The 13,173-nt window shown below is 42.6% G+C and overlaps 1 protein-coding gene across 4 annotated transcripts in view; it reads left to right on the plus strand.

The window, feature by feature from the left end:
* APLP2 (amyloid beta precursor like protein 2) overlaps positions 1–13,173 on the plus strand; it is an 80,962-nt gene that overhangs the window by 34,739 nt on the left and 33,050 nt on the right. For all 4 annotated transcript variants that reach the window (XM_032868935.1, XM_032868937.1, XM_032868938.1 and 1 more), the window contains exons 2-3: positions 9,820–9,993; positions 11,072–11,195. In XM_032868935.1, coding sequence (XP_032724826.1) covers positions 9,820–9,993; positions 11,072–11,195 — 298 coding nt within the window. The remainder of the gene's footprint in view (positions 1–9,819; positions 9,994–11,071; positions 11,196–13,173) is intronic.

Genomic DNA, 13,173 nt, shown 5'->3' on the forward strand with positions numbered 1-13,173 from the left:
GGGGGTGCCTTCGTGTTCGTGTGTGTTCACACCCACGCTTACTACGTCCTTTTTATTCATTCTTTTTACTTGCACGGAGTGTTTCCCTTTCTCCTTGATGCATTTATTTAGTAGTTCCAGCAGCTTGAACCCAGGAAGGTTAATTAATGGTCGAGGCAGTGAGCAGTAAACATACCGACCAGCAGCTCATATTAGCTTTATTACTTTATTTTTTTAAATTGCTGATAATTACAATAATGCACATGGGCACGGGTCCCAGACAGGAAGAATCATTGTCTGCAAGCAGATCTGGTGTGAGCTGATAATCCAGTCTGTATTTACTTTTAAATTTAAATGCTACATAAATCATAGGAAAGATGCCTTTTTGACTTGCTTTGAACTTGGGGGGAGGGTGGAGCTCTTTCGTATTTTTGTTATTTTCAAATTTGTTTTAATGGACATTAGAAGTTAAAGTAATTTGCTTCATCATGGTTGGTATCTGAATATGGCTTGCACTTAGTAAACATAGTAAAGTGGTTAGCAGAACAGCACATAGCCAGTGCCATTCGTAATTTAAAATGTAAAGTCCTCTCCCTCTGCTCTGTAGAAGTCATTTTGGCAAAATGTCTTATTTTTTGGTTGTAAACAGATAAGTGTTACTCCTCTAAGGATTTCTGCCCTTTATTGACTTTCAGCATTACAGAACCTCAGAAATAAAGCACCAAGCCTTTGGTTTTCATGAAAAAGTAAACAATTAAGAAATTTTTAGATAAGGCCATTAATTCTTAATAATATTATCAGCTTACTATTGCTATCATTTTATAAAAAATTTTAAAACAAAAGATAAAAATAATCGTAGAATTCAGAGCACTCTTTCCTCAAGAGAAGACAGCAGTTCCATATCCTTATACATTCAGATGCATGCACACACACGTGCACACCAGACCCTTATTTTTCTCATTTTTCAGGCCATTGAACACTTGTCCTGAATCTTATTAGCCCTCTAATGAGTGTTAGGGAACCTCCACTTTAAAAGGCAAATAAAAGCCATCTTACATATTAAGACGTGAATGTTTTCAGTTGCATGGATTTGTTTTTGTTTCTGTTTTTAAGGATTTTAATTATTTGAGAGCCAGCGAGAACACGAGCCAGGGGGAGGGGCAGAGGGACAAGCAGACTCCCTGCTGAGCAGGCAGCCGATGGCGGGGCTCCATCCCAGGACTCCGAGATCTTATCTTTCCTCCATATAGTAAAGGAAAGGAGACCTAGTGGAATCAATTTCAGATCTCTGACATTAGCTATTCATGTTTGCGGTGGAAACTTCTGGAAGTCAGCGTTTTAGCCAAAGCTGACATGTGCATTGTTTCCCAACTTAGCATTGGTAAAATCACTAAGTTGAGTATCTATTTTAGTGAAATAGAAATAGAATATTTTAAAGGAGATGCAACTTACTACATTAGGTACATGAGATAATTGAAAAATGCTAAAATAGTGCCTAATTTTTAATGGTTATGACTTAATGCACTTGAAATAAACAATATTATAAAAGCATTTGATTAGCCAGAGGAAGCATGTTTATAATTTCTGAGAATATTGCCAGCTCTGTACTTGGATAGCCCACAGAACACTCCCCTATCCCGCAATCATTTGTATTATTTCTTCTATTGGTTTCTTCTTTTCTGGTATTATTTCTATCATCCGAATTAGTAGGAATGATTTAGAATGGATGTTACAATCTTTTTTTTTTAAAGGATTTTATTTATTTATTTGACAGAGATCACAAGTAAGCAGAGAGGCAGGCAGAGAGAAGAGGAAGCAGGCTCCCTGCTGAGCAGAGAGCCCCATGTGGGGCTGGGTCCTAGGAACCTGAGATCATGACCTGAGCTGAAGGCAGAGGCTTAAACCCACTGAGCCACCCAGGCGCCCCTAGAATGGATGTTAATTATTAATATTTAATCAGTAATACTTCTGGATGTTTGTTACTTAAAATCATTTCCCTCTTTTAAGGTTTAAGAAGCATATCCCTTACACATTCCCCTGACCCTGCACACGCTATTTATTTAGCACCCTCAGTAAAGAACCAAGTAATGCTGGCCAGCGAGTTCAGAGGTTAAGCGGTTAAGCCCAAGTTCACACCCATTTAGATCATCTTATATTAATACTCAAGCCTCCTGGCTTTCTGGCCTCTGCAGTTAGCATGCCTTCAACATAGGACCGGAATACGGCCTGGCTTTGGAATCCTGCAGATTCGTGAGGAAGCCGCCGTCTTCGTTTCCAAGCCACGGTCCTTAGGCATCGGGAGTGTCAGGAAGGTAGAGTTTTGTCTGTTGTAGTGTTAACTGTGAACCAGAGTTCAAATACCACGGGTGTCGTTTATTATAATACCCAAAATTTGGATAGCACCGTATTTATGTTGCACAGAAGTGAAAACTAGCACTGAGAGAGGTTATTCCATGGGGTGGAGACGCTAGTAAGTTGAGGGGGAATATGCTCTCAAGAAGGCAAATCCGGAGAAGTAACTTCTACATAGTGCTCTTTTGATCACAGCAGTGTCTCAGTACTAACTGCAGATTCATCTGGACCTGGCTTCCGTGCCGGCCGGAAGCTGGACCGGGGCCAGGAAGCCAGCAGCTCCCGGTGATTTTCTTCTAAATGGTGGGGCAGTATTAAATTGTTCGTGTCAACCTGAATTCCCACAGAAGAAAATGCGGTGCATTACTGCAGCCTACTTGAAGTATGTCCAGATTTAATAGGCAAAGAAGGCCTGTGCCGTCTTTGAAGCCCATTTCATGCTATCCTGGATTTGGGGAGGATGCCTATTGCCAGGGGGCCTTCAGGGGTTCTTCCCTGCACCCTCGGAATTTCAGCCCCAGTGCTGCAGCCGGAGCTGGAGAGAACTGAATGTTGAGGAGCCACCGGACGATAATGAGGTTAACCTCTGAGTGCTTGCTCTGTGGCAGGTATCAGGCTTCCTTGCTTCAGGGCAGTGTCTTCATTGAATCCCCAAACAAGCCTGAGAGGTGTATGTATGTTAGGAGTCCCATTTTACAAATAAAGAAATTTAAAGCCTGATAACAACGGCCACCAACATTTGAAGAACTCTTTTCTGTAGAACAAGCACTCTTTCCAGCACTTTGCATATCTTAACTCATTTACACATCAAGACAAGACTATGGTGAGCAATTCTGTTGTCAGCTTCTTAGAGATGAAGAAACTGAGGGCCAGAGAGGTTAGGGGACCTGTCAAAGGTGGCACAGCTTGTCAGTGATGGGGCTGAAACGCAGTCATTGTCTGCCACCTTGCCCTTGGGCACACCTCAGGCACTTCCCTTGGAGGTCAGGGGTGGAATGGGCCGAGGATGGATGGTTGGTCCAGGCAAGTCTTCATACCTTCTGAAATCAGTTTCTTAGAGTTCCTATTATGGGCAGTTAGAAACACAGGAGCCCGTGCAGAACCCATACACTTGAGAATTTTAGATCCATAAATGCTATTCTTTTTTTTTTTTAATGTAAAATATTTTGTGTGTTTATGTATTTTTCAATAACTTCCTCTATAGAAGACTCTCTGTTCTCATCTCAGGGACACATAACAGACCTCTCTTAAATCTTGGGACTTGGATCCTTACCAACCAGTGTAATCCAGATGAACAAATTACTGTGTTCCTATAAAAAGCCTTGGAGACAGTCTAAACCATTTTAATCTTAGGAATGATACCTCATTTATACTTTAATATTTAAAGCTCTAATAAAGCAGAGATTATTTGTATAAATTACTGTCTATGAAAATAATACCTAACAGTTGGCATGTGTCGTGGAAGAATAATGGCTTTTTGCATTCAGTTTTTTGCCCTAAACCTAATTCACCAGTTTCTATTTAGAATTAAGTCCAAATGTTTAAAAAAAAAAAAAAAAACACAGCTAAGGATTTTCAGTTGGTGTAATACAAACTGTCACTTTTAAGGACAGGTTTTCTCAGTTTGCTGCTAAAATTGGAAAATGCTTAACATGAATCCTGCTATTTTATTAAATAGTGGATTGAAATGTTTGAAGCTTGTTTTACATTGAAAGCTTCACTTCTTTACCGCTGATGAAGATAGGCTAAAGGCTCCAAACTCCAGTCATCCTTTTGACAGTAACGAAAGTGGACTTTCATATATATTAGGCTCTCTTCTCCCACTAGAGAGATTTTATTATGTGTACACCTGGATTTTACTCTATTAGGATGTATGCTCATGGGTTCAGAATAGTTTGTTTTTCAGGTATTGGCCACTCGGATCATAGCTTGCTAGTGGCCTGGCCTAGAAGTGTGTCTTCTCTTTGTGACAGATTGGAACCATGTAGCCATAGTAAAAATTCAGGCAGGTGATGAACAAGATTTTTTTTTAACAGTTTATTTATTTGACAGGCTGAGCTCACAAATAGGCAGAGAGGCAGGCAGAGAGAGAGAGGAGGGAGCAGGTTCCCTGCTGAGCAGAGCGCTCCAATCCCAGGACCCTGGGATCATGACCTGAGCCGAAGGCAGAGGCTTTAACCCACTGAGCCACCCAGGCACCCCATGAACAAGATTTTTTAAAAACTCAAACCACTTTAGTTTGAACTAACTTTAGAGTTTTCTCAAAGTTGCAGAAATTCTAGAGTTCCCCTGTATGTACGCTTTCCGGACTTCCCCTAATCTTCACATCTGACACAATCATGGTGCAATTGTTAAAACTGGAAAATTAACACTATTACACAATTACTAACTGACTCAGACCTTATCCATATAATTACTCCAGTTTTCTCACTAATGTCGTTTTCCTGCCCCAGGATCCTGTCTTGGCTCCGGTGTTGAATTTACTTGCCATTTCTCCTTGGTCTTCCGAAATGGGAGAGCCCCGCCATCTTTCTCATCGGCTCTCTTATGCAGCTAGCTTACTGCTGGTGAGGGCAGTGTCCCTGTGTCCACTGGGCAATAATTTTTCTTCCCTTTTGTGGTCATAACAGTGTTTCAGGGATACCTTGAAACGATAACTTTTTAAAAACTTTGCTCAATTAAGAAAATCTTACGTGGAAGTTGGTGGACACAGATTTAAGTCACTTTAACTTAGGAATCATGAAATGCCAGGCAGAACTTGAAAAAACAGGAATGAATGTATAGGATCATGGCACCCTTTAATTGACTATCCTTTTGCTGACTTTTTCTTTACAAATGGAAGGTCTTTGATTACGAGTGCTTTTGCCGCCGTGCAGGTGCTAACTAGATGTTAACAAAGTCAAGCTTCAGTTAGTATCGATTCATACTGGGACTGCGTTATCCCAGGGCTGAGCTGGAGCGCTTGCCTGCTTGTAATGGGGCAACTTCCTGTCCGAGGAAACATGATTCACTCAGTAAGGGGGATAAAACTGCCCTCTTCAGAAGATGCTCCCTCCACAGCAGGCACTTCCCCAAACCCCAGAGCCAGATGAGATTCTGAGATGATTGCTTCAGTGAGGAAGGAAATAATGAGGCTTGCATTTCGCTTTGGACTAGGAATGCTGCTGCGCGGGTCCTGAGCCCCTTCGTGAAAGGCCGTGGGGCTGAGGTGGGCCCAGGAGCTGCGTCTCTTGAGATGATGATTAAAGGCCCTCATTTAAGTTAGGCTCAGATTTAGATTTACTTACATTTATTTATGGCTTTAAGCCACACCAGGTTTTCAACCAAGTTACTAGAAGCACTTTTTACCAAGTTGAGTTTCTGTCCTTGTAAAGCTGAACTCTTTCCCTGAGCCAAATTAATAAAATGGAATTTCTTATTAAGAATGAATTATTAAGTTAAATGGAATCACTGGGCTGGGAAGCAGTTGATGCAATTTGTTTTCAAAGCTGTAAAAGTGCTGCAGTGTGCATAGATCACAAGGACTGGCGTAAGTGCCAAACGGGGCATTAATTTTCTTTCGTAGAGGATTCCAGGTTCACAGGATATCAGAAGTGCTGACTTGGCAGTGCCGTCCCATTTGTAACATGTTAGATCAGGAAACAGATTGATTTATACATTGATGTAGTGGATCCACGCCCTGTGTGTTCTTCAGAAAATGGAGGCGCATTGAATAAGAGCGTTTTCAGAGGAAAGAAGTGCAAACATCAGGGAACAAAACCGATCTGCCGTAGTCTAGGTAAGGTTGGCATCTGTTTGATCGGTTGGTTCCTAGACATGGTCCACAGAGGCTTTTTATATTTCAGATGATACCTTCCTGAGAGTCTCTTACGACCACAAGGATTAATCTTTCTGAACTCAAAAGTGAATCACGGCCGCGTATTAGCTGTCTGGAGTGATGCCAGTTACTCACTCTCCTTTCTTGGTGGTAACCGACGTGAGGGGCTGCTGCCGCTTCGCTGCCTCTTCCTGTTGCTTTAACCTCTGGCAGTTTCGACTCTCTTTAGGGAAGGCGATGCTGACCGTCTCAGCACAGAGATCAAATGCACTCATCACTGATGTATTGACCTTCGTGGTTGACCCATAAACTGAACATTTATACAGTTGGAACTCTTGCGGTCTTTTAGCCAACAGCCATAATGAGTAACATGTGGAACATAATCTTTGGTGCTGGTAAGTGGCTGCCTGCACACTTTGGACCACGCCACGTCTGTGGCTTGGATGAGCTTACATAACTTATTGACGCTGTTCCTTACATGATTTCATGTTTAGATTTAAGAGGTTAGCCCTCCCTCCCCCAAGTAGTTCTGCCACACCTGAAATACCATTTGTGTAATAGCTGCTTTTAATGTTAAAATATACAAGGCCAGGGGCTCCTGACTGGCTCAGTCAGTGGAGTGTGCGACTCTTAATCTCAGGGTTGTAGGTTCGAGCCTCATGCTGTGGGTAGAGATTACTTAAAATCTTAAAGGGATGCCTGGGTGGCTCAGTCATTTGAGTATCAGACTTTTGATTTCATCTCAGGGTCATGAGATCGAGCCTTGTGTTAGCCTCTGCTCCGAGTATGGAGCCTGCTTAAGACTCTCTCCCTCTGCCCCTTTAAAAAAGTCTTTTTAAAAATAAATAAAATATACAAAGCCATAGAGAGCCTTTAGGAATTACTGTTCCACATCTTTTAGATTTAACTGTGATGGTTTAATTATAGCAGATTTAGGAAACACTTTCCTTTCGACCTATTGCTTTGGCTTTCTTGCTTATATTTTATCATCTCTTTCTCGATTTTCTTTATTTCTGTCTCGGCTTTTGAAGTAGGAAGGAAAGAACTTAGGGAAACACTGGTTTTGGTTGATAAAAGTTTTCCTGGGGTTTCCTTGCCTTTTTCTTGGTTTTAACACATTTATGTATATCCATTTTCCTCTATATTGTAATCTAGCATTCTAGCCATAATCCTTCGAAACGACTCTCAAAAGCAGAACGGCCAATAGAAGAGGCATTTTGGTACACGTAATTGAACTCAGTGTGAGAATTAAACATATCTGTCTTGTGTGTCCTTACCCCTCATAATGATTGGTTTGAATTAATACACCATTAGAGTATTGCTTATAAATAAGTGTGTGTTCCTTTCCACAGGTATCCTTGAATGTTCTTTTTCTTTTTTCTAAAGATTTTACTTTTAAGTAATCTCTACACCCAGCGTGGGGTCTGAACTCACAACCCTGAGATCAGGATTTGCTTGATTCTGCTGACGTGCCAGCCAAGCGCCCCTCTTCTCTTTTTCTTATCAGCCTGTAGCTTTATATGCAGTTATCTGGAATCCTAAGATCTGCCTTCTCCTTTAATAAATGATTAATCGTCACAGTAGGGCTATAATCAATTCCAGTTGATAAAGTTGCTAATTGTTCTCTTCTTTGGATTTAATTGAGGTGTTTTTTCCAACCCTGATTGATCTTGGCAATATTTTCAACCCACATTAGCTTTCTCCCAGTTATCCAACAAGTGTCTGTGCTTTCTTCTCTTGTCCTGGTCAAAAGTGGGCTTTTTTAAATAAGCTCCTACGCTAAATGTGTGGAGGCTGGCGAATTTTTCCTGGAGGAAAGGTCATAATGTATTCCAAAATCAGTCTCCTGATTGGAAGGACCATTAATGTCCATATCATCCATCAGCACAAATAAATGAGAGTTGCTTAGAAAGCGCATATTTTCTATATATTATAAAAGTCAAAGCTACCCTTTCTGTTAATTGAAAAACCATTTTATGTTAATTGCTCTTTTTAAAAAGAGCAACACAACAGACCATACAATCTTTAACCCTATACACCAAGTTTTTAACATTTTATTTTCTTATGTTTTAAAGATTTCATTTATTAATTTGACAGAGACACCAGAGAGAGAGGGAACACAAGCAGGGGGAGCAGGAGAGGGAGAGCAGGCTTCCCGCTGAGCAGGGAGCCCAGTGTGGGCCTCGATCCCAGGACCCTGGGATCATGACCCGAGCAGAAGGCAGCTGCCTAACGACTGAGCCTCCCAGGTGCCCAGTTTTTAACATTTTAAAAAACTGTTTAATTTTTATTTTGAAAGAACATTTACATTAGGGGAGACTGCAAAACTCCATTGTGGATGTAGCTGTCAGTATTGGCGTAATTCTAGGTGCTGGGATGCCTGTTATCTCTAGAACAGGAGACTTTGTTAGGACCCTTACCTGTTATAATGCCTGAATGTTATTTCTCACCTGTAATTTGTGATCTGTTAGTGGCTATGATCTTTTCACAAAGAAGAGGATACTAACCAAAGAAACATAATGGAATCATTGATTATTTTCATCTAATACAAGATAAAATTGTTCATGAAATCCCTTTCAGTGTTCCGCTTCCATGAATGATACCGCCCCTCACTGAGGGATGCAAGCCATACTTGACATCTTCCTCACCGCCCCCCCCCCCAGTCTGTCCCCAAGTCTTGCCCCTTGTGCTGTCTCACCTCTCATATCTGTTTCTCTGCTGTACTGCCTTTAGTCCAAGGTACCATCTTTTCTCTCCCCCTCCTCCCTCTCCCCCTGCTCTCCCGAGTCCGCAGCTCCAGCTTCCTGAGCCGTCCCCTGCACATGCTTGTTCCCCTTCAATCTCTTTGCCATCCTGCAACCAGGAAAAAGTATCGCAGCTGCATTTTGAAAATATTAACTTTGTGCGTAAAACCTCCCAGCACCTCAGTGATAAAGACAGAAGGCCTTTCTTGGTCCACACACCTGTGTAGGCTTGTCCCTGCGTGCCTCTCCGTCCTTCTGCTTGCTCTCTGCCTCTGCTTTCTCTCCACATGGGAACCTCACAAGACTGCTCTTCAGGAGGCTTCCCTGACCACCTCTGTACCCCACCCTAAGTTCAGTTGCCTTCCTGTCTGCAGCTTCAGCATTGGGTTCTTTTCCTTTGTAGGACATCTAGGAATGTGATCACACTTTTCTTATGTGTGAGTATGGATTCTTGGGCTAGACTGTAAGCCCCATGAGAGCAGAGACCACAACTTTTTGCTCACTCTTGTGACCTAGGCATTTAGCATGTTGCTTCGCAGACTGGTAGCTGTTCAACAGAATTTTGTTGAGTGGGTGAATTACTGGAACTTTAGCTATTCTGCACTTTTGTGGCTTCCTAATTAAGGAATGGGAAGTAGATGAGCTCATATTAGTGCAGATTGCAGCTGGGTTATAGGCTCCCAAGTTAGAAGTATCCAGGTGGGGAGTGGGGGTTAGATTTTCCATCAACCTTTTGCTTTGGTCGTTTAAGTCCAACAGTTATTTTTTCTGGCCTAACTCCTAGGAAAATGATTTGTTTATGAAGATAAAAATAATAAATAATGAAATTTTAAAAGATCAGTTCTTGTCACACAAGCCATTGGATGACTGAGCCTTCGTGCCAGCTTTTTTGGAGTAAACATGGGTATTTTTCCCCCTCTTTGGTAGGCTCTTGCAGCCAATGCCGGAACAGGATTTGCTGTCGCTGAGCCTCAAATTGCAATGTTTTGTGGGAAGTTAAATATGCATGTGAACATTCAGACTGGAAAATGGGAACCGGACCCAACAGGCACTAAGAGCTGCTTTGGAACAAAAGAAGAAGTTCTTCAGTACTGTCAGGAGGTAAGAGTGTTTCTAGAATGGGAAAATGGCTTTTTCTTCTGGGTCAAGCTTGAAACTCTTTACCTTAGAAGACCAACTTGCTAATGACAGAGCCCCGGGCCTTTTATTTCTAAATATATATGACGGGACAGACTTGTCTCGTGTGCGCAGGGAGCTCTTGGTTCTTTTGGGAGGGAATAGTGCAGAGGCTGGGCGGGACCCATACAAGTAAAGCCTGGTTCTCTCGGCTTCCCACTTACTCTGGGAGGATGTGAGGCCAGACATGTCAACATGTCATGTGTATGCTAGTAAAGCCTGGTTCTCTTGGCTTTCCACTTGCTGATAGAAAGCCACAGTATTGGAAATGATAATCTCAGATCCGACTCAGCTTACCTTTTGGGTCAAACCTTGACCTAGGAAGGGATGTGGGATGTTTTAGCTTCTTACCAAGATTAGCATGGAGGGCCAGAGTTAAAATATTATTCTCTAATTTCATCAGCAGACATTTCCATGGACTTGCCTTTTTTTTTTTAAGATTTTATTTATTTATTTGACAGAGATCACAAGTAGACAGAGAGGCAGGTGGAGAGAGAGGAGGGAGCAGGCTCCCTGCTGAGCAGAGAGCCTGACGCGGGACTCGATCCCAGGGCCCTGAGATCATGACCCCAGCCGAAGGCAGCGGCTTAACCCACTGAGCCACCCAGGCGCCCGACTTGCCTTTTTTAATAGGTTTTTCTTCTCAGCTATTTACATGCATCCTATAAGTGGACTTGATACCTAATAGATTTATTTTGGGTTGAGAGCTTGCTGCTTTTACAAAAATAAATAAATATTTAATCCTTATTTAAACCTTAAATAAAGATTCCTTTTTATTTTTTTTAGAGAACACATTAGAAATGGTCAAAAATCAACCTGTCAAAAGGAAACTAATACTTACAGTATTCTTTTATTGGGTGAGTTCAGTTAGAACCAGGAGTAGGAGAGTGGAAGTTGAGATTTATAGAGCTTAATGATGACATGACATCAGGCATCCTTACTTGCAAACGAATGTCCATTTATTATGGACATTTATTTTGCGTGTGTTTTCTTTTCTTTGCAGATGTATCCAGAGCTACAGATCACAAACGTGATGGAAGCAAATGAGCCTGTCAGTGTTGACAATTGGTGCCGGAGGGACAAAAAACAGTGCAAGACGCACATCGTGATCCCTTTCAAGTGTCTTGGTGAGTGTCCTTTTGGTGCTTTTGGTTACAGGAACCTCCAGGAAGGGGACATTGCTCATTTTTACATGTAATGTTCTCTGGTCCCACAGTGAAATTTCTACATTAGTTAAGAAGCTGAGGGCTGCAGGAGTATATTGTGGGCCTCCTTTTTTGAATATTTACTGCTTTCTAGGGTAGATGGTTGATTGATCTTTGATGGTCATGACCTCTCCCATCGTGGGCATCCTCTGTGTTTTAAGGCTGGGCTTTTTGCACGGTTTGAGTCAGGGTGCTGTCCTGAGAGCAGCCCAGCTTTGCCTCACGCTGATGTTTGAAATTCCCGTTTTCCAGTCGTAGTAGTGAGTTGTACCGAGTAGCCCAAGGAATGGAGGCTTCTCTTCCTCTTACTTCGTCCTACACACATTTGGCAAGGTACTGAGAGCCTGTATTGCTGGCGAGGCCAGACTTGTGGGAGTTTTCAGAAGTGACTCAGCTCCCCGTGCACACGATCAGGGAGGCCTGGGCTAGGCCCTGTGCTGCCTGCTGTTCTGAAGGGCCCACAACCGCTGTGGGGGTGTCTGACCCTGTGGTTAATAGAGTTAACTTGACTAAAACTGAGCAAGAAATTTTTATTCCCCAGAAACAGTAGTTTCCAACGCTTACCTAGCTACTGCCTTCCTAGTCCCAACCACGCATCTCTGAGGCATCCACCTGTACTCACGTGTGTTTCGTCTGGGTGATTCAGGAGCAGACGTGGTCATAGAAGCTTAAAAGGTCAAAGTAATTGATTTTTGATGATGCATGATAGGATTAACGTAGATACAGCATGAACGGACATTCTGGGTAGTTCGTAGATGTATTTAATTTTAGCCATTAATTTAACTTGCTCTACTTCCTCCCTTCATTAAAGCCTTTCCTAAAATGGAATAAGTTGCTTTTCTCATTCTCACATGTATCAAAATAACAGGAAGAGTCCGCGCCTAAGTAACAGTGTGCCCAAGTAACAGTGTTTAAAATTCGTAGCAGTTACTGCTTTAAAGTATTCAGGAGAGGGGGAAAGAGGGACAGCGCAGGTGCTTACCACTGTTCACTTTAAAATGGAGGATTATGCAGTCCAGAGTGTGAGACCTAGAAACCTTTTGTGTGGTGTGGTTTTAAGGATGTTCTCCCATTCCATTTGGCTCTCAGAACTCTCCGGGAATGAGGTTTCATTCACTCTCTATAAAATTCATGAACTAATTGAAACAGGAGTGTATTTTTAAGAGTATTTGTAGACAAGAGATAGAGAGTAATTGCAGTCGTTTCTTCCCTTTGCATTGGTTCCCCCCCACCGCACCGGGACTTGGCCCCTGGTTGCCCCTCCTGCATGCTCTTTGTCGTGGCTCCACTCCTCACCCAGAGCTTTGGTCTAGAGATCTGGGAGCCCTCTCTCCCCACATCCAGTCAGTTTTGAAGTCTGATGCGTACCTCTTCAATACGGCTTCTCTGCATGGTTCCCAGACTGCACACTGAGACACCAAGGGCATTGGTATAAACTCAGGGTGTGAGCATTGTGGGGTATTTTTGATTTCCAAGGGAGACACCTCTCCGACATACCATGAACTACCAGCTGGAGGTATTCACAGTTGCAGCATCCTATGGCTCCATTCCTTCAGTGACCTCTTGTCTTTCTGGACTGGTATCTTAGTGGTTCCTGAGTTGAAGAGCCAGGCTCACGCTAACGTAACTGGAGGGGGAGGAGAAGGAAGTGTGCTGGGATTCAGGCAGTTACAATGCTGGAGGAGTTTTGTGGTGCCCAGCAAGCACTAAGGACACAAGGACCTACTAAGTAGTTGGACCTAACTACCTAGCTTTTGGGTGTTCTTTTGGCCTGAAAATGCTATGAAAACATTACCGACACACTCGGGGTGCTGTGACTTGAAAGTTGGGAATGTCTGGCTTATATCCTTTTCCTCCCATCGGATTCCTGCTGCTCTGGTCCCTTCCCGTTGTTCCTTTC

The sequence above is a fragment of the Lontra canadensis genome, unplaced genomic scaffold (assembly GCF_010015895.1).
Source record: "Lontra canadensis isolate GAN:19392208 unplaced genomic scaffold, GSC_riverotter_1.0 scaffold36, whole genome shotgun sequence".
In the NCBI taxonomy this organism is placed as follows: Eukaryota; Metazoa; Chordata; class Mammalia; order Carnivora; family Mustelidae; genus Lontra; species Lontra canadensis.